Raw genomic sequence first — 21,591 nt, forward strand, 5'->3', positions numbered from 1 at the left:
ATGACTAGGGAAGAGGAGAACATGGTGTAACTGTGAAAGAACTTGGTAGTAAGAGGATCGGAGGTACCGATTTCCTTCGAGTTTAAAACGGTTAGTGAAAGACTGCTAATTAAACTACAGGCAAAGCTTACATACGAGAAATAGAATCAAGAGATGAGGTTTATCTGTGGCACATTCCTTTACCGAGTCTACATCACACTCTTTTCCAGTGATACTTACGAGATTGTGAATTCCGTGTGCAGGAGAAGCGGGACCACAAGAACCAAGAGTCGTGAACAAAATGGGACATAATTCATCGCGAAGGAACTTCCTCTCCAGCCCTTATCCGTCGGAGTTAGTATGAACAAAAAAGGAGCGCACACTCTTTCTACGAAAGTCTTAAGAGATTTCTGGTGTAGGCATCCAGCCCCTCTGAGACGACCTCAATTTAAACTTTCCTTCAAAGAACGTCAGCAGCCTCCATCGCAGAGGGGGAACCAGCCTGCTTCACCCACGCCAGAAAAGCGCCTTTCGTTCTGAGGTGAGCTTGCGAAATCCTCCGAGAGAAGGACGGTGCATCGATGGAAGCATTAAATCACTACACCCTACACCCTAAGCCACCCGGTCCTCGTACTCCGTTCTCGTTTATTGCCACCACCACACCATCGGCGTCAATGACGTATCAGTCCAACTCTTCAGACCTGGCAGCTTCCTCCGATATGAGCTTTCCCATAACGTTCACATCCAGGTCCGATCCTTCGGCCGTGGAGTCATTATTTTCCAGGCAACAAGACTACGCCAAATGTTACACGAAATGGCGCCAGATTATTCGGAACCAGGTCCATCCATCCGCCAGCTTCTTTTCACGCATCGTATATATCGTATTCAGAGGACCGAAATCGATCTGCCCGTATTCATTGCGCAGGACCTGCTAAGTCGTGTACCTAGTGTCTTATGTATCGTCGGATTGTGGAATGACGATGACGTTTGGCTGTCATCTGAACCTTTTTGGAATAAACATGAGCGATCAGTCTCACTGCGGTTTTGTCGGATAGATTGAAAACCGCAATATCCGATAAATATCAGCTCGTAGATCATAGGAGGAGGACCGGTGTGTGTTTTGTAGCGATAAGAATCGGTCGACGGTTAACCGTGTCCGGTGTTGCAGATAATTAAAGAGTATTACCACATGCTCGAGGAGGCAACCGTAGACGGTAGGAACCTCAGAATCCTCCCGCTCTCGTCGGCCAGTTCCGGAGGGCGAGAGGTATTGATTAAATTCACAAGCAGCCATTTTGTGCCGCGCCCGGATTGGCTGCCACCCATTTTGTTGTCTCCCAGTAAGCTCCCTGAAACTGGCTGTGCGAACCCCTTTCATTTATTGCACGTGGCGCACGCCCGGTGACCTTTACTTTCGAATTTATACCAATATCGAATTTCTTCCAACGTACACGACTGTCTGATCTGTAAACACGGTTGTGCAATTTACCGAGACGCATGAACAACTGCTCGTTTCACGGTTACCGAGGTTCCATCATTATTCGAATTTGCAGAAATGTCGTCCCGTGCCCGCGAATGCACAAACCGTTTCGAAGGATCCTGAGACCCTTTTCCGAATAATCCATTTCGAGGACGCCATTTTGACTACTAAGGCTTGCACATCCTCTGGATTATTGTCACGCAGAAACTGGCAATCCGAATTCACTCTGGGTATCCGGGACGTTTGATAGCACCGAAATCCAATGCTATTATGTGTAACAAATGTAACGCAATCCGTTCATAAGCTACCTCTAGTGTAATTAATAGGAGCCAGGTCTAAGATCCCAACCCCAGGGAACGATCGTGCCACGATTTGCGGAGCAGTCCAGGCAATAGCTTATATACGAGACATAATGCTTAAATCATAAAATGATTTTAAAGAATTCAGCATGTAATTTATTACATGATTTATCTTGTAAATTCGATAATATACATAAGAAATCACGTGATAAATTACGAAAACACAAATCATCAGATATACTAAATCAAAAATCAAAGAGTCAACTATTTAGTAAATCCAGTAAATATAGTAATAAATTAAAGCTGGATTCTTTGAAAACATTTTATGAATCAACACACGAAAATTTTTAGTAGAATCGAACAGGCCATTCAGGATAGTCACTTCTAATTCACCATCAAAGATTATTTTACTTCGTAGCTTTTCGTCCTCGGTAATTTTTGCATTTACTGCGGTGCATGAGTTTCCAACTCTTACCATTCCCGATGACTTATAAAAGAATGCATCATCAACTGTGCACCGCACGTTGAGGAAAAGCATTTGCTGATCATCCAAACCACTTCCAATATAGTATAGCAAAAATGGGCATAACAAGAGATCATCGTCAAAGAGTCAGTTTGAATAGACTAAACGAACATAAGCATGGCCACCATACCACCTTCGTCATCGAAGCAACCAGTGACGAGAGTAAATCCCGTGCGGCCGGTACAGCGACGTTCCAGCGAAGATCTTAAGCGCTGTTACCCCTAAGTCACCCCTGAGTAGTCCCAAGTGTTACCGGGAACGAGATTAAGGTCGATTTTTGTGGCCACGACGAAATAGCGGATGGATGACGACGGGGGCTTCTGTCGATCCGAAGGCAGTCCTAGAGTCCTCCGCGTGATACGCGACCTGGGGTGCCGAGGAAGCGAGCCGATTGGCCGACGGGCGCGCCGCCCACGCACGCCTACGTCGACGGAATCTGGGTCAGCCAGCGCCCAGGCGGCGCAACTCGACTCTCCTCGGCACGACCACCCTTGGCTATCGTTGGGAGAGAACCTGGTGCCCGGCACAGTCCCTCTAAAGCCACCCTGACGCCCGTCGCTCGCCAGGACGACCTGCAGCAGGAAAGTCCTCGTTCTCCTCACGCCAACGCGGGATAAATTAAGGACGGACATATAGGTGGGTGCTAATTCTTAAAAGTATCCACCAGGATTCACCTCCCGTACTTTTCCCCACGTTCTTCACCGTCGTTAGCTAACTGGTACCTTAATCCCGGACTGATGCTGGTCTGCTCCATTTATCGCTTGACTTCGTCTCCACTACCGAAACAATCTCTTTGTATTTTTTCTACTTTTGGCGAAATCAAAGCTGCGGGTTAGTATGGAATTTTGCGTCGACTTTCTTTGCTCTTCATCCTGAATTTCTCTTGAGAACAATATCTTTCCCCGCATATGGAGCCAACTACTCTCGGACAGTTGTTCTCCTTATCACATAGCCTGATTAATGACTTCGGATACCCACCTTCCAATTATTCGATTATGCAATACGAGTACCAGAATTTTCGCGCGAAAATTGGCAACCACAGCTTCATTTTGGAATCGAAGTGTTCAAGCCTGAAACTTAAATTCTTGTGTGAAGCTTCAATCCGTTGCATAATATGATTTTACTCTTAGTGCAGTGGGTGGTTAAAATATTTTTGGAGAGAAAGATGTAGTGGTTGAATGATGAGTTCTTTTTTACTTTTGGAAATTGATTTGAGAACAAAAATAAAATACATGTAGTCTGAGTTTTCATGTTTTCACCTGGAATTCTACTTATTGATGTAGATACCTATAATTTACAAGGACATTTGTATTACATTTGAATTGTATAAACTTATTTTGAAGCGACATACACGCGACTGATTACTTTTCGATTCGAGTTCGACTTTGGTTGCTTCCGCTATTTCTTGTCTTTTATTTTAACTTCTGATTGTGAGTGAAAAACAATTATGATCACACTATTCGTCTCGTACGACTCGTCCTTCTTGGATACAAGATGGTCAACATTTTCCTGGTGATTTTCTTAAATTGAAATAGCAGTTAGTAGCAAAATTTGAGCTAAGTGAACGTTAATTACATTCTGTTCAAAGAACTTTTACACAACGTTAGAAAATATATCGAAAAACTATAAATATAAATAATGAATGAAGTTTTGTTAAGTAAATATATCAAATGCAGTGATGAAATACGTAGGGATAAGTATTTTTTCGACTTCAAGAAATATTATTTGATTCAACAAAAAAGTGGCTAGAAAATAGTTCGTGTTATCAAGTGAAACCTGCATACTTATTTAAATTAACAACACAATTCTTGCACCATATTTGGTAAATTTAACCCATTTTTCTTGTTGTTTTTTTTTTTTTTGTTTGAGGTTACATAAGTTTGAAAATAATAATTTTCCATTCTTCAAACTTGTGGATGTTAAATCATGGTTAAAAATTCTATAATTTATTCTAGTGATTTGTAACTTCAGAAAATGGAAAAATTGGTAGTCAGAACGGTTCATTTCGAAATTTCATTGAAGAAATTATAATTTTCAGCATTTCATAAGATGTACAGTTAATGCAGTAAAAAACATGTCTCCTCAATTTCCGGTCTCAACCACAAAAACCAACCATGCTTACAAAAAATTGTTTAGTTGCTGCACGCAATACACGGCTACACTACTGATCCGGATTTTTGCCGGATGGAAATCAAAACAATGACGAAAGATTAATGTCCCAATTATTGACCTTTTTTGGTTGTATCTATTTGATCCTTAATTCTAAAATGATCAAGAAATAAATTTATAATGTCGAACCCTTTAGCAATTGGTTTTTCGTATCGAGAAATAAATACTCGTAATTTTTTTATTGTCTGCTTTAGGCAGTAGAAATATAATTTGATAAGATTTGATCTGATTAGCAGAGACGAAGCGATGTCACGGGTGAAATTCTAGTCTTGTGTCATTAACTCAGAAATTGACCACTCATATACGATATCGTGCAACAAGTCACGTGCGAATGAGTCATGCTTACGTTTGCACGTGTCTAAGATAAGAAAAAAACACGCGAATTTTAGAGTATCTCGGAAATAACACACTTCGAAAAATTCATTCCTATATTTGTAATCGCCCTTTGATTTTCCATTACTATAATATTGTAAGCACAGCAAAGTTTAAGAGACGTCAATATTGGGTTTCCTTTCTACGAATATATTCAAAAGATAAATAAAAAATATTAGCATCAGTGATAAAATTTTTTAAAAGCATATAAAGCCGATCTTGAATAATAAATCAAGGTAGGTAGTGTAGACATAAAAACACGAAATATTAGCAGGAATAAGAATTATCGATAAGTTCAACAGACTATAGATCGCTAAACTATAAAACTCGAAAAATAAATTGCGAGTCAGATTTATAAGGGAAATGCCTGTAGAAAATAGGTAAGAAAATAAAATATGACTGATTATAATTAATTGAATTCTTATCTAATGGCGAAACCCGCTCATAGGAAAGAATACCAATTTGGGTAAACATTATCTTTAGCGTGTTAAGCTAATTCTTAATAACCAAATGTCCGAATGTGGTTCAGCGAGCGACGGCGAGAAGCCTTCTTCGCGAATTGAGATGTGTATGCTATTAATTGTTCCATGTCTTCGACTCCTCGTCCGGATTTCTAGTAACAGAGAAGGAAATGCAAAGAAAAAAAGTCATCAAATGATTCGTGTGCTATTTAATTCAATTTTCTCTTCTTCTTCTTGAATGAATCGTAAATAATAATCGATCAAAATTTTTTGTTATTATTACTGTTGTAGGGACCGAGGCGAGTGCCGCTGGAGACATGGACAATGTGCAAATGATCGGGACTAAAATCACCGCGATTAAGGAATATTTATATGTAAGAGACATATCACAGATCAGCACGCTTGAATAAAAATAATATTCGCATGCTGCTTAATTGCCATACTTCCAATTGCAATTTTTTGATTATACGCTCACTAAATCCAAAGCAAAGACATTTACGCCGCCGTTGCGGGTGAAAAGCCCAATGCTTTTTATTATTAACCGCATCTTTGATACTTACAACTTTGCCTTGAACGGATCTTACGCGTATATTGAGGCAATTTTCCTTCTAATCTACTTTCAGAATTTCGCAAGGACACACTCGCCTACTCGCCTAATGAGTTCCGAAAACACGTACGCGCTCTCCAAGGAGCACTGCAACCTCAAATACTCAGGTAAGATATCGTCGCTGTGTGCCAATTAAAAAAACAGTCAAAAACCAGAATCCTGCCATTTTAATTGGACGTCAAGGTAGGATAGTTGTTTATATTTCGTGCACCATTGCAACTTTCATGAGTAGGTATGGAAAAAAAATGCATTTGAAATAGTGCACGTTACCAATTTTTCTGACACTTGCTTTTCGAAAAAGTGAATACATAATAAGACATCGCGAGAAATTCCATCCCGAAGAAATTCATTGTCATCCGTTCAACTTCTACCCTCAAGGAATTCGTCGAAACAGATAGTCGTGCATCGGTATGATCAAAGGATGCGGTTGATTGCTTCCCGGCCACAAAAGCCGCGAGAACCACAGAATCTAGACCATGAGGCCGCGGTGTTTCGCGGTTCTTTTATCCCCCGGATTCAGAGGATAAAACGTGAATCTGATCGGTCGTCTGTCACATCACTTGGCAATTATAAATTAAATGAAACCCGCATGAAGTGTAATTAAACAAGAACTGACAACCAACGTGAGCGTTCATAATTCCTCGTCGCTTCGAAATTGCTCAACAAGTATAGGAATAATAATACGGCCATGGCTCAGGTACGGGAAAAATTCATTACACGTTTATAATTAAAATAAAAAAAGAAAGAAAAAAAACAACAAAGTAACTAGTGGAATTGTTTCGCAAACACGGAATAAACCCTCTCCGGTAAATTAATTACGGAAATTGTACGCGGGTTGAATCCTAGTTCGATTCACTCAACGGTATAATAAACGAGAAACTTACAAACCGCGTCGTTTCTTGGCGCAGCCCCTAATTCTTACAATATTGTTCTGATTTGTGGACACAACGGGTTCGCGACGAAGTGAACGGAAGGGTGCATAGTAATCGCGGATTGACTCGAGGGGGGATCGCGACGTCCGGAGTGTGCGGATGGATAGATTACAGGCCGCAGGGGATCAGATGCCAGCCATCCTGCAGCCTCCGGAAGGGGTCCTCGGGCTGTTTTTCTGCAGGCACGCGCCACGGTGACAAAAGTCGACGCGAAGGCGGGGAAGATTTTTGATTTTCTCACCTCGCGTAGCGACATTTCATCATTTTTATACAGCCGAAGAGCAACGCCGCTCGTTACTACGCAGAGTCTTTCAGCGCTGGACCTTAAAACTCGCGCAACCGGTGAATAAATTTTTTTTCTAACTGATGCGCGATCCTCGAGCTGAGTAATCCTTCCACGGATTATTTCAAGCTGGCAATAATTTCCTTAAGCAGTTATTATAAATTACCTTTATTAGTGCCCCTTTCTCTCGCGTTTACGGGACTAATTCGGAGTTAACATCCCTCCGATGGAGTTTTTAATTAAAAAACCGTCTATACGACGACCATCTGCGCTCACGCTGAATTTATATAACCGAGGGTTGCAAAATGTATACTCTGTAACTGCCGTACGTGGCATGGATTCCGTGTAAAATACTTCGGCAAAAGTGCTACGTTTGACGAATGGATCGACGTCACGTCGCTGTTGCAACATCCATTCCGGGACTTCGAAATATATTGCAAAGTGAAGTATTTCAAGCGCTCGTCGAGAGTATGCAGTCTGAATATACGAGAACGACAAAACGAATAGCGATACTTTCGAATTCGAATTTTAACACTCCAATTTTCGGCCGATAATTGTTTCCCGTGGATCAGCCTAATGATGGCTCAAAGCTTTCGGATCGCAGGCGCTGGGCTTGACGAGGTTTTAAAAAAGCTCGAGGGGAGGCGAGAGAGACTCGGAGTCTCTTCCGGGAGAAGGCGGTTGATCGCGTTTATCCGCTGGTTAGACAAGAGAGCTCGTTCGACCCCGGGAAAACGGGGCCCGCCTAATCCTGTCCATCAATCTATCTCCAGCATCCCAAGCCTGATATTTTCTCGCTCGTATAGCTGCGCTTCGGGGTCTAAAATTTGGGGTGCACGATTGATAAGCTCGCGAGGAATCGGAAGAGGAGCTGCTGCAGTGCAGTTGATGGTCTTTGTACCCTTTCCCGCTGTTCTTTTGGCGGAATTGATTCCAGTATAGCTCGGAGTCTGTCTTCCGAACCCAAACGGTTATCTGCATCAGATATCTCGGGTCTTCCGGCCTTGCGATAGTAAGGAAACTCACACCCATCGTGAATCTCTGTTATATGTTCGAAGCTTCCGAGACGTCTAGAATTTCCTGGATATCCAGGGACTCTAGTGCGGGATTATAGTAGAGAATCCATGGGGGGACCCCATTCGCTCACCGCATGGGAAGTTTATCGTTTTCCTTAACAAAGTGGACAGCTTCATCCAGCGAGGCTAACCCGAGGCTAATTGATAACTCACCCTCACTGCTGGTGAAACATTTTATTTTTAAACCGGAAAAGCTTTTCTACTTGCAGTCTCGGGCTTGTGAAATTTGCTTCGATAAAAAACACTCGACAAAGTTGAAAACTGAAGTTTCTTTATTCAATTGCGTCGCGTGAAACTTCGGCTGATTTTTTACTAGAGACGCAGAAGTGCTTTTTTCACTCTCGGAAATCACTGTAACTTCATTTTTCCTACGAATGCACTTCTCGCTTAGTTACGCTTGCGTATCTAATTGTGTAACCCAACCTTAATGAGAGCATGTTGAATGTATTAGTAAAGATAGTTGGGATGTGATTTGTTGAAATTATGGAAAGGCAAATACACCATGGATCGTCCTACGGTGATGATCGGACTTTGGAAGACACGCGGATATCCTGAAGATCCCGGATGACGAGAAAGAAAGATGGGAGAGAATGAGAGTGAAAGAGGCAGAGAGATGGTGTCATCCCACCAAACAAGTGAGAGTGTGTAAAATAGGTCTATACTTTCAATTGTTTGATGAGGTGAAATCATTCTAACTTACCACGAATCACACTATAATTATGGTATATGTATATTATATACATTATTATGTATAGGTAGGACCGACGTCACTCCTGTAATCACTTGTTCGTAATTATGTGTGTTTTATTCAAAATTTTTATACTCCTATAATAACATGCCTACTTTATTGTGGTAGAAACGATTTCACTTGATTGACAATTAAAGCAGTACACCTCATTTGAATCAGTCCTTACACCCCGTAATGATACCTTCGGTTTTTACCGATGCATGAGTAGAGTTTACATGGTTCCAGAAATCAGTAGTACGTAGATTTTCCTCCCTATTTTCGAGAAGTTTTCAGTCCTGAGTTAATCGCAGACGGAGATTTTCTGTCCACGTGTTCGCAGATATTCTGCCACATAATGTCGAGGGATTCCCGGCGACGAAGGAGTTCCTGATGAAGGTCGTCGACATCCTTATTGACTACGTCAAGTCGACGAACGACCGGAATGCCAAAGTCCTGGAATTTCAATACCCGGCCGATATGCGTCGTCTTCTGGATCTCGAGGTGCCGGACAGCGGCGTCACCCTGCAGCAGCTGCTACTCGACTGCTCGACGACACTCAAGTACCAAGTCAAGACTGGTAAGTCGATATCTAATCCCATTTCGCAGCCGATCCAATTCGGAGAAGGTATTTTGAAAATTCAGCATATTTTCCGACTGATCTGAATCGATCCTTTACGACTCGGTCGACATTGAGATCTTGATGTAGGTACGATATTCTCTGGGATCTATGATATTCTCGAGATAGCCGGACTCGCTTTTTACGACGCTATCTTCTCCGCCCGATTATCACATTTATCATGCTTGTATATTTTGAGGGTGCGACCGCGGCTTAGCGGCCCTTATCTCCGCCACTGCATATGCTAAATTGAATATGAAAGTACGCCGCTTATCTCCGGCGGCGAACGCGTGCGAATTAAAACAGAATCAACAGCTCTTGCCACCGCCGTGTACATACATAACACCCTTGCTCTTCCCTTCTTTCAGTTTGGCAATCACGCTGCGCGAATCAGGCGTCTTCCGCGTCCGGACTCTGCACAGTATTTTTGCATTAGGACTAACCAATTTATACCCTCGAATTCACAGACTGAATCTCGGCAGCGCGATGTGTTTTGTAATGATGTTTGTAAGCGTGAACAAAATCGTGGCACTTCATCTATCAAGGCGACACCACGAATGTGCCACAATCTCGGTTATATTAAATTACAGAGCTCAATGGATGCTAATACACAATAGCGCAATAGTCCCACGCACCCCCGTTCAACCCTCTCCCCGCATACGAAAGGCACGGCATTCGGAAGTATACCATGGGGAAGAAAGGCGAGAGAGAGAGAAAGAGGGAGAGAGCAAAACGAACGGAGATGAGCCGCAAGCTTTGGCCCCTCTCCCCCCTCCTCTTCGACAACACCATAGAAATGACGCGTGCCCGATATACGGGCCAACAAAAACTTGTTATCAGATTAGGTACCCCTGCATCGAGAGTCCTCCGTGCACCGATATTCTACCCTCCTTTCGATCTTTCATTTGCCCCCTTTTGTCCGAAATCCCTATTTCTCTTCTCCGCTTTCTCGTTGAACGCGGACAGCTGCTGTCCAATATTGATTTTTCAATATTCCATCATCATAGTTTTTGCGGCACAAGTGTGAGGCAGATACACGTAATATACGTCGACGGATATTAAAGATCGAACCCACCCGCGGGGGTCGTGCCGCGATAGGCTCACGATTACGATGAAGATTGGAAAACTTTTGGCAGGCCATGAAGAAAAAAAGTAGCTGCCATCTAGAAGAGCGCGCTAAATTTTTATCCGATCGAGAAGTATTCTTGCCAGAGAGAGAAATTTCTTGTTGTATTAGTTACGTCATTAGGTATACCTATACTGTCCTTGATTACTTTCATTTTTTACCCTCAGTGAAAAATATAACTCTAGGTACAGAATGAAAATTATTTTTTTAGATATAACTAGAAAATCCAGTACGTGTTATAATATTCTTTTTGATTAAAGTCACTCCGATTATATATATACATATATTTCCTTGTAACTATTGCCATACTTTGATAATGGTACAACGATAAACTGATATCAAGGTCTGACTTGACTAAAAAAAATGTAGTCAACTACCGAAGAGAGTTTCGACTACGATAATTACATTCAAATGTTACTCGTGCCATATTTGTTTATAATTCGAATAATATTGAAACAATCATCGTAATGATACTCATTTTAATAGAACCTTCTAGAATATGAAACTGTTTTTCGGTATTGCCAATTACGTCGAACAAGACTCCATTCGTACTGGAAATGAATTTTTCGCTCGTAGTTGTCGTTGTTTCTGCGGCGGAATTCGCAAACCGATTACGGTGGACAAAAGCGGAGTATTTTCTATCTAATTTGGCCAGTTCAGATTACTCTGGGGGTCCGCCATCTCGGCTGGCAAAGACCTGTTCGAAGCAGGCGCAACCCCCTGAGCGCAGTCAGTCCACGGTAACGGCGTGGTGATAAATTGGGGGCTTAGGATTTGTATGAAGAGAAGTGTGTAACCCCGACTTAGCGTTAATCCTCTGTAATCAATCATATGACTTGGAAAACACTACCTCGAGGTAGATTTCAATATGCAGTAAACTGTTATATATATACATACACCCACATTCTTTCTCAAAGCCCCTCCAGAGACCAACTGCGGAAGACGTGTAGTCCACGGCACTGGAATGAAAATTCAAAGTGTACAATCCTCTCGACATTCCGCGAGCTGCTTTCCGAGTTTTCCACCTTGCTAATGAAACGTGGTATCAGTATGCTCGGAATGTCCTTGCAAAAATTTTCCTCGTGTGCCTGTCATGTAAGGTTCATATGTCTGGGATGTGGAAAGTCTAATTGCACAGTTCGGAGTCTTCGTCGTTATAGGAAAAGCCAGATGTTGTTTAAGAGGAAGTCTAGATCGTTTCCGCGACTGTTGGCCTGGCCATCACGCGACCTGAGCATCGGTATGTGCGAAAATCGGAATGGCCCGGAGGTTTGAGAGCCTCTGCAAACAATCTAGTGGTGCAGCGACGCGTGTGACGCGCAAAATGCGGGTGCCTCGGCCCATCAACCCTCGCTCCCTCTTGCTCCCTTGGCAGAAAAAGAAAGAAGGAAAGAAAGGAAGAGAGGAAGAGTGGAAACCCCTTGGATGCCGAGGTCCAGGACCCCTGCCGGACGCGTGCCCCGACCCGTCAACCGAGATAATTGCAAATAACACTGCAACAAACGGCTCAAATACCGCCGCCCGACCGACTCGATATCCTCGGCCATTTGTATCGGCCCGTTGCACCCCCGCGCTACATGGGGTGCAGCTTAAACTTGAAGAATTCCACGCGTGTCTAAAGCGCGAGACAATTTCATACGGGCGTCCCTCGCTCTCGTTGTCTCTCTCTCTCTTTTTGAATCCCGGATGTGAGCACGTGTTTTTCTGATATTTGGCTCTGAACGCGATCGCTGTTTCAGTGACAAGTTAAATCCCACCCCTGACTCTTTGGATCAGCGCTTTCATTTCACGGTATAACGTCATCACATCCGCGAGCTGAGAATACTTTCCGTAGAACTTTTGACTTCATCCGGTATCGCCTTTTCTTTGTATGGTCAAGACAACACAGTATAGTATCCTGATTTTTAAACACTAGAATACAAATCTCAATTTTGATCTGCCACTTCATTCTTTTACGTATTTCCATAATCCACTCATGGTCAGGTGCGAAAGCAATACAAATTTTTTAGCCTTGATGCGGCAGTACCGAAGTGCAACGTTTAGTGTATTTGCACACAGGGTGCGCGATGCAGGACCTTGCACACGTGGCCCTGGTGGTCGGTAACCAAATTCAATAGGATTGGTGTAATTAAGAGCCATTTCTACACGATTTTCTCCCCCACGAGGGTTGCGGACTGCGGAGCGAAACGGTAAATAGGGGTTCGTTTTATGGCGACAAGGATAGGAGAGGGTGGGTGGAGGCGCGCAGCCCCGATCCCCTCGCTCAATATGGCCTACGGGGGTGCCAACCTTGCACCGCTCGGGAATTTAAATCGGCATTAATAATTAGCCGGGCTGTTTGTTTCGGAGGGTTCGAGAATATTGAATGTAACTTTGGGGAATGGTTTTCACTCGGAAGCGGCACCTGTTCCTCTCTCAATTCCGGAGCGTTCTCGGCGAACTTGTTAAGCTGGACCCAAAACGCGTCAGCGAAGACGGAAGATAATATTTTGATACTCTGAGAGCAGCTAGTCGCTCATCCCGTCCCTCGGCAGCGAATTAACTCGACTGAGTGACGTCGGAGCGTTTTAATCTGGTGGAATTACGCCTTGATTGACACGTGACGGCGAGACTCTGGCACCAGAGGGGACTCAAGCCCCTGAGATGTGCCACGATGCAAGAATTCTCATACTCGCGGGGAATTCGCCAAGTGCAAGATGTTCGGACGATTCTTATCAAGCGGGTGAACCTCCTCTAGCCACGGTTTGATCTGCTATATTTTTTTCTAATTTGTCAGCGCTAATGAGATTCAATTAGTCATGGCTGGCGCTGGGGCTTCGGACCAAGTTGACAGCGGGCGCCCCGATTGTTCGGAAAAACAAAAGCCCTTTTTCCATTATATCCGCCTACCTTTTTGCCCTTTCACTCCGTTTGGTCGGCGCGATATCTGAAAATGGATCGGGTTGCTCGCGAAACGCACGTAAGCCGGGGTTTTCGACCCCCGCACAGAGGCCTACCATCCCCCAGGTTCTACCGAGGGCGCATTAACTTGATCCCTGACACGCTGTTCACCCGAGCGAGTGACAACGTACTCAAAGAACTTCGCCTACATACCTACTCAACGTGGCTGAGCACTAATCTTCACTGGCTGCTAGGCGGGCGTTTCGGAGAGTCACGAATGCGCTACACCTATTTATAATCTAGGAACGCGTGCCTGCGATCAGCAGAACCGCGAGGCAATTAATTATCAGCAGAATCAAAATACCCGGGATACCAATCTCACGGATTGTCATCACGCTCGGTGACACGAGATGGGGTCGATGAAAAACCCTCCTGGAACCTCTATAACTACATTTTAGGACACCCCCACTTCTTCAACCAACTATCTTGCGGCTTGGACTTGGTGTCGATGGCCGGCGAATGGTTGACTGCGACAGCCAACACGAACATGTTCACCTACGAGATAGCGCCGGTCTTCATCCTGATGGAGCACATCGTATTGCAGAAGATGCGCGAGATTATCGGCTGGAATTGCGGGGACTCGATCCTTGCGCCCGGAGGTTCTATCAGCAATCTCTACGCGTTTCTAGCGGCTAGACACAAAATGTTTAAGGATTGCAAGAAACACGGACTGGCTGCAATTGGGGGTCAGCTAGTGATCTTTACATCTGATCAAGTGAGTTGAACGGCTTTGCCACCTTTTTCTATCCGAAATTCTCCGGTCTTCTTCAGTGTTTCTATTCCCTGCTCACAGTCTCACTACTCGGTCAAGTCGTGCGCAGCCGTTTGCGGACTAGGAACCGACAACTGCGTTATGGTACCCAGCGATGATCGCGGTCGAATGATCCCGTCCAAACTGGAGGAGCTTGTTCTCGAACGGAAAGCCAAGGGCCACATTCCGTTCTTCGTCAATGCAACCGCTGGCACCACCGTCATCGGAGCTTTCGACCCGATTTCCGAAATCGCCGACATATGCCAGAAGTACGATCTCTGGCTCCACGTGGACGTGAGTAATTCCTTGGTTGTTTATTGCGAGCTTTTCACGTCACTGAAGAATAACAAGATATGCAGTCGCTTTGGCAGATCAGATTATTCAAATGTGGTACCTCCTTTAATTTCGGATAGAAACGCCAAACGCGTAAGCTCTTTAACGTAAATAATGAATGTGGGAATGAACCTTGCTGTGCTGCAGCAGCAACAGGAGCGAAACTTGAGGGGACATGGAAAGTGCTCAGGGCAAAAGTTGTCCGATAAATCCACGCGACGAACACACTTGCATTGAAATTATAGGTTTTCCACACCTTTGTTCATCTCCTCTTTGTCCTTTCTGCTTTCAGGCGGCGTGGGGTGGCGGACTGCTGCTGTCCAGGAAGTACCGGCATCCTAGACTGACGGGAATTGAACGGTAAGTACATAGTAGTTTAGACAAGTTTTCAATGAATTCCAGGCAAAAGTTCAATGAACATCGATAAGCCATCCATCGATTTGCATACACTCGGCGAATTGATAATCTGAGCAAATTGACGTGTTGTGTTTAGTAGTTGCGGAGATAAAGCGCACTCCGTTAAATAAAGATTAGAAAATTATCCAAGGAAAAGCATTGCAGGGTAAACATCTCTTTATGCTAATGTAATTTATTCGGAAAGCTTCTTTGCCGTACGTCTGCGGGGAACCTTCTTGATCCTGGCAAATAGATCGCAGCCCTATTTTATAATGCACATGCATTCACCAACGGCGCAACGACTAGGCCGACACAAAGTCTGGCGAGAAAACTCTTAGGACGCAGGTTGCGGCAGCCATTGCCTGAACTGGGAATGCATCGGGCCTAATCCAGGTTTTATAGTTTATTGGGGATTACTTTGATGGAGTCGCCTCGAGTGTAATATACTTTCTTCCTCGAGAGAGGCGTGAGTTCCCGATGTGGCAAGATCAATACCCTTTCCCAAAGGCCGCAGAACACTCGGGGTTCGAAGCTGTGCGAAAACATAACTTTGCATTAGAATAGCCGAGGGTGCAGACGATGTACCGCTATAAGTGCTGCTCGCGATCATATTTTTTCGATAATAGATTACCCGCCATCGAAACCACCATCGCCCTACAATCTTACCTCCGTTCTATCGCCAGTCTCAAGGGTTTTTACGAACTCTCGTGCTGCCTTGGGCTCTGTATTCAGAAAAAATGGTCGACCTTCGGAATTAGGGTAAATTCAACTTCTGCGTTTCTGTGAAAAATTAGATAGGGAACTGGGAACTGGTCAGCTCTTGTGCATCTCTCCAACAGAAGTACAAAAGGTCTGCAAAGCGAAATAAAGACAGAAGGCGGATGGAGAGAGAAAGAAGCGAAACGGAGACAGGGGTTGCATAGTCGGTACGAAGATAATCCCGAGCGAAAAGAGTGTTGTAATCTGCGAGGACCGAGGGCGGAGTGACTCCTGCCGTCGGCACATGCCAGCATTCGCATCCGTGCCTCCTTTATCATCCTGCTCGGTGGCGCGGACGGCGTCGTTGGGGTCAGAGTGGGAACTGAGGACGACGGCGTGGGGCTTCCGGACGGGCGAGATTAATCCGCGATTTGCATCCCTGTACATCTGCGCCCCTTACGCAACCGGCCAAGACAGTCCCTGCATGGACTTCAAACTGCAGCCTCAGTGCTCCCCGGGGGCTATTGGACCCAGTTGTGTCCTTAAGACTCTAAGCGGTCGGTGTAGAAATAAATCTCAATCGAACAGGGGTTGTGCCTCACCATTCCTGCCGCTTCTCCAAAGCTTTATCACTTTTTCTCTGCATAATTTGAGCTTTTTTCCATGCCGGGGACAGTGGATCGTATGGATTGTGATCAGTTAGAAATTTCAAATGTGAGGCGCAGTTTGCTCGGAGTGATTTGCTCCGACTGTACCGCTCGAGGAACTTCCTAAAAGTCTCTTGATTAAAATGGCAAACGGAACACGGAGGCCCGGAACGGAGCGACGTGTACGGTGATATACACACACATGCACACACATACACACCAGTGGACACAACAGCTGGCTCCGTTCCCGGGAGTGCATTTACGGGTACAGAAGTTTCCTCTTATTGACATTTCACTGTCACTCCGTGCCCTCCAGTAACTACAGATACAACAATGCCTTCCAATCTTTCACAAAGAACTCCGCTTCCTCTTCAGTTGTCTGTTGAATAATCTGCAGTTTTTTTTTTTTTAATACTAGTCCAAGCTCCTGTAGACTTTCCACTTTGAATACGCCAATCGTAAAGGACAATTACAGCTAGGTAATTAGGTAATTTTCAGCAAATTTTTGGACGAAGGTTAGGGAAGAAGCATGATATCTGGACTGATTCACTGATAAAGCTTGTCAAGAGGTCGAAAGCCAAGGTTCGCTCTGCGGCTTACATCAGTCGAACAATGCTGTACCAGATATAATCGCCTCGTAATATCAAAGTACAAAAGAAGATGCGAAGTGACTAATGGCCGAGGCTCGTCCGGCTGTTGCGGACGTGAGCTTCTCCAAGCGTGCTTCAAATCTCGAGCGCTCTCTGTGCCATTTGGTGCATAAACCTCCGCCCTCACCCTCGCCTACCAGTGTCAGCACGTCGGTGTGTGTGAGCACTTGAATACGTGTTTCACGTCTGTACACAAGTCCCGAAATCGGGTCCAGGGGGATACGTGTCAGTTGCCATGCTATATCAATATCATCCATCATAACACGTGTGTATTATTGTTGTCCCGTATATCGCCTACATTCAAGCAACGTCCCAACGTTGCGTCTGACACGAAGCCAACTCATGGATCTCTCCTGTACGACCAAGAGTTATTAGGTTTATAATTGATTTCAATTACCAGCAATCGTGTTCTATTGTCATCAAAATTCATTGTCAGCTTCTTCCAACTTTTCAGTAAATCGCTTAATTCGTATCGAATTTTTGACTCTGTTCCACATCCAATGCAATTACTTGTACTTGTGATTTGGTAAACAGTTCTTGCACTTTCCGGATGAAAATTTAGCCTTCGCTGTTGAGTCTGGAGAACATTGGCGCAATATAAAGCCCCGGTGATTAATGCCTTTCACAGCTGGGACTGGCGCATGCCTCCGAAAGAACAAGGGCCGGGGTGACTCCCCGCCATATTATTTTGGACGATATATTATGCGACCCAACTTCTCCCGGGGATGCTAATTACCCATTTCTATTCACTCTGATTCGATTCAGTCTCAGAAATGTCGCGCTGAAATCCATGCCAAGCTTCAGCTAATGTCCCGGTTTCATTTCACCTCCGGTCGCTAATCGCCTGCAGTATTATTTCTCCGAAAATCACGGAGCTGTTGACTCTTTGATGACCTCAGGAAATTGGAAGAAATTTCTAACCAGAAATTTCCAGAATTGCGATCTGTCGGGTGTAGATTCTAGTTCATTTATCTCGGAAATAATATCCCACGAAGCACCTGACACTGTTTGGTGTAAACGAGAGCTGTGGTGAATGGAAAAACCATCGAAGAGGCCTCATCTGGCCGTCAAGCGTTGATCCAGTCCTCGGGGAACGCATTGCGGATAAAGTATGGGATATCTTCACCCCGCACCACAGGGGTCCATCAATTCAGGCGAAGGGCTATTAATACAGCTCCAGAAGGCTTCCCCCATGGTTTTGGTCGGAGTCCATACCCCATACCCCATGGCGATAAGACCTTCTGGTGGAGCAACCCTTTTATCCGTTTAATCCCGGCTCCCCCGCAAACAACTGATCCAAATTTGTCTCTGATTTACCGTTGCGTCTAATTTCCGACACCTCCTCTCGCCATCGTCTCTGCCCTTACACCTGATGTAAACCCACAAATACGAACCCTGCTGTGTTCTGTTTCAGAGCCGATTCCGTAACGTGGAACCCGCACAAGCTCATGGGGGCCGTCCTTCAGTGTTCGACGATCCACTTCAAGGTGGACGTAAGTACATGTGGCATTTTAAGTAGCCAGTAGATCCCGACTTATGGCTTTTCAGTGTTTGGATAAAAACCCATCGGTTGAACAACCGCCCGGAGCATTCCCGTGTCAGACCTAACAGAGAATATTGTGCTAATGTTGACGTGACGTAAGCTCGAATACTTGGCGTGTGTCTTGTATTCCAAAGGGGTCGCCGTCAGCCAGCGCCCGGTACCATCGAGCACACCGAAGGAATTTAATTAAACTAACAGATAACATATGTTGCCGCCCTCCCGCCAACGAGTCAGGGGAGGGAACCACCCTCCAGCGCAGTTATTGCAGAGTCGGGAAACTTTCCCTCGCGCGCATATTAAAATTCCGTACCTACCCACCATAGGCTGCTCCGCTGCTGCTCCCTTCTACTTTTGCTCGGCGCAAACGAGGGCAGCAAAATATTTTTCCCAGCTAGGGAATGGATTCGCCGTTACTGAGGACACGACACGTCGTGCAATTTCTCCCGATGTGCTATTAAATCCATAGTCAGGGCATTTGACTTGAGACGAGGAGAAGATACGTGTCGATTTTTCCCGTCGTCTTCTGATTCTAGGGTCTTCTGAATGAGTGTAACAAAATGTCTGCCGAGTATCTCTTCATGACCGACAAGTTATACGACCACCAATACGACACTGGTGACAAAGTGATACAATGCGGTCGTCACAACGACATATTCAAGCTGTGGCTGCAGTGGCGTGCAAAGGTAGAAATCTGAGCGTCGGTCTCGCTGCAATGAAATTATTTAGTTTGTTAGAAATCGGGTGATTAGCAGCCTCCGGGACTTTCAGGGTACCGATGGATTCGAGAAGCACATGGACCGTTTGATGGAGCTCAGTGAGTACATGGTAAGACGGATCAAGCAGATGCCCGACAAATTCTACCTCATCCTGGAACCCGAAATGGTCAATGTCTGCTTCTGGTACCTGCCGACTCGCGTTCGCAACATGCCGCACACCGCCGAAAGAGAAAAGATACTCGGCAAAGTAAGATTGTCCTTTAAATTACGACTGTTTCAGGTAACCTTTGACTCGGCTAATCTTCCTTTTCCTATTTTAACCTCCGTCGTAGATTTGCTCGAGTCTGAAGGGCAAAATGATGAAGGCCGGGACTCTGATGGTCGGTTATCAGCGTGATGACCGAAGAGAGAACTTTTTCAGGAACATTATTTCCAGCGCTGCTGTGACGGAGGCAGACGTCGATTTCTTGCTAACGGAAATGGATCGACTCGGACACGATCTTTAAACAAATTAGTTACCGGACTGAGGAAAGTACGATGTTTTATCGCGAGAAAAGAAGGAAGGTAGAATAAACAGGTTGGTAGAATTATCTCACATGTTATAATTGCACATTCTGCCTAATATTGTACAAAGTCCTGTAACCAATTCACAACCATGAATATTAACTTGAGACATATGAAGAAAAAAAACGTTTAAGTTTGCTTATTTTCTTGGATTCATAAATCGTCTGTTAAACATTGCTATTGTTTAATTGTATTTTTATTCAATCGTTTAATCTACGAACTATATTGTTATTCTTTGTAACCCTCGAGTGTCGATTGAATTATTATATTAATTTATCGGTGAAATTTATAGAACCCGTTACTCGACTTGTATGTCTCTCTGATTATAAACAGTAAAAATAATAAAAAGTCGTGATGTAACTAGATAAATAACTATACAAGTAAATCGAAATTTTTTTTCTATTCATAATCGAAGACTGACGTCTATGGTGTTCAAATCTTACAGAGTCACGTCATTATCAATAAAAATATGCAGATAAATTATCTGACCTTTCGTAAACACCGCGTTAATTAATTTAATTTATGAATCCCAGAACATCAGCCTTGACGAATGTTGGTTAAGCTCCTTTATCGATATAAATACATATATGTACACATATATTATATGTATCTATTCGGATGTAAGTGTTACAATCTTTAGATTATGTATTCAAGCTATTACGTGTACGGAAGGTGAAAAACGGGAGAAGAAAAAAACCGTGCACGCGTGTTTAAACCGTGCTGGTAATTTTTTTCTTTAACTCTGCACTAAAAATGTTGCTCGCGGATTGAAATTTGTCTCTTTCCTAGCGAGTACTTTCATGATACTCCGATTAAACGACAATTCACGTGTGCTTCACGAATGAGCCGATTCGGCAGATCTTCAGCGGTGAAAGTATAAGTAGCAATGGCAGAATACAAATCATACTATATATATATGTATGTATGTATGTAAATCTATAGGTAAGTATGTGTATATACATACATATACTATGAATATACATATATAAACATATATATGCATATTAATACTAATATAGTATAAGATGAAATATTAAATGTATATTGAATTTAGAGCAATATGAAAAAGGATTGAAAGAAAGTTGAATAGAAAAAATAACGGAAAAAATCGTTGATCGACGAACTTCCGGAATGGATAAGAAACGTTGAAGTATAGGTTGTAAGTGAAATACGCACCATATCGGCTATCGCATACAAATTAATTCTTAATTTGAATGTAAAAGCAGAATTTCGCTGATTGGGGATGAGATATTCTCGGTTCCGCGAATATTTCAGCCCCGAGATCAGTTTAACCTACGGAAAGTTGAAATAGATGACATTATATACATATTATATTTACAGTTCTCGTTAGTGCTTAGATTATTTATTTTATCAAATGTTACGAAAAGAATAAGATTTATAAATTATTTGCATATCTTGTAGATTATAAATTCGAGAAATATGTTGCTACTATGATAAACTGATAATAAAAGTGAGTTTAAGAAGATAAATAAATAGAGAAAACATATTATATCTAGTGTTGAGATTTTAAATACAAAGACAAACCCATGAAAGTACAGGTTTTTATTTCAAGTTCGTAAAGGTATCAGAGAATTCTATTATCCGTAGTTTAAATAACTATCGTTAGCATTACTCACACTTGAATCTTCGGTTTCGTCTAAAACTTGTTGAATTGAATTTTAAAAATCTTTATCGATTTATA

At 43.6% G+C, this 21,591-nt stretch overlaps 1 protein-coding gene across 2 annotated transcripts; it reads left to right on the forward strand.

The window, feature by feature from the left end:
* Window positions 1-2,757: 2,757 nt before the first annotated feature.
* On the forward strand, window positions 2,758-20,584 carry LOC124409330 (glutamate decarboxylase). 2 transcript variants are annotated; one of them, XM_046886882.1, is made up of 11 exons: window positions 2,758-2,917; window positions 5,575-5,657; window positions 5,907-5,997; window positions 9,249-9,485; window positions 13,989-14,305; window positions 14,384-14,635; window positions 14,967-15,034; window positions 18,481-18,559; window positions 19,143-19,292; window positions 19,378-19,572; window positions 19,658-20,584. In XM_046886882.1, the coding sequence occupies exons 2-11, from the start codon at window positions 5,601-5,603 to the stop codon at window positions 19,829-19,831; spliced, it is 1,620 nt and encodes a 539-aa protein (XP_046742838.1). In that variant the 5' UTR covers window positions 2,758-2,917; window positions 5,575-5,600; the 3' UTR covers window positions 19,832-20,584. The 2 variants fall into 2 exon arrangements, with proteins under 2 accessions (XP_046742838.1, XP_046742839.1); XM_046886883.1 differs by lacking the exon at window positions 5,575-5,657 and having other exon boundaries at window positions 2,759-2,917.
* Window positions 20,585-21,591: the final 1,007 nt, after the last annotated feature.

Source organism: Diprion similis, chromosome 8, assembly GCF_021155765.1.
Source record: "Diprion similis isolate iyDipSimi1 chromosome 8, iyDipSimi1.1, whole genome shotgun sequence".
NCBI classification, from domain to species: domain Eukaryota; kingdom Metazoa; phylum Arthropoda; class Insecta; order Hymenoptera; family Diprionidae; genus Diprion; species Diprion similis.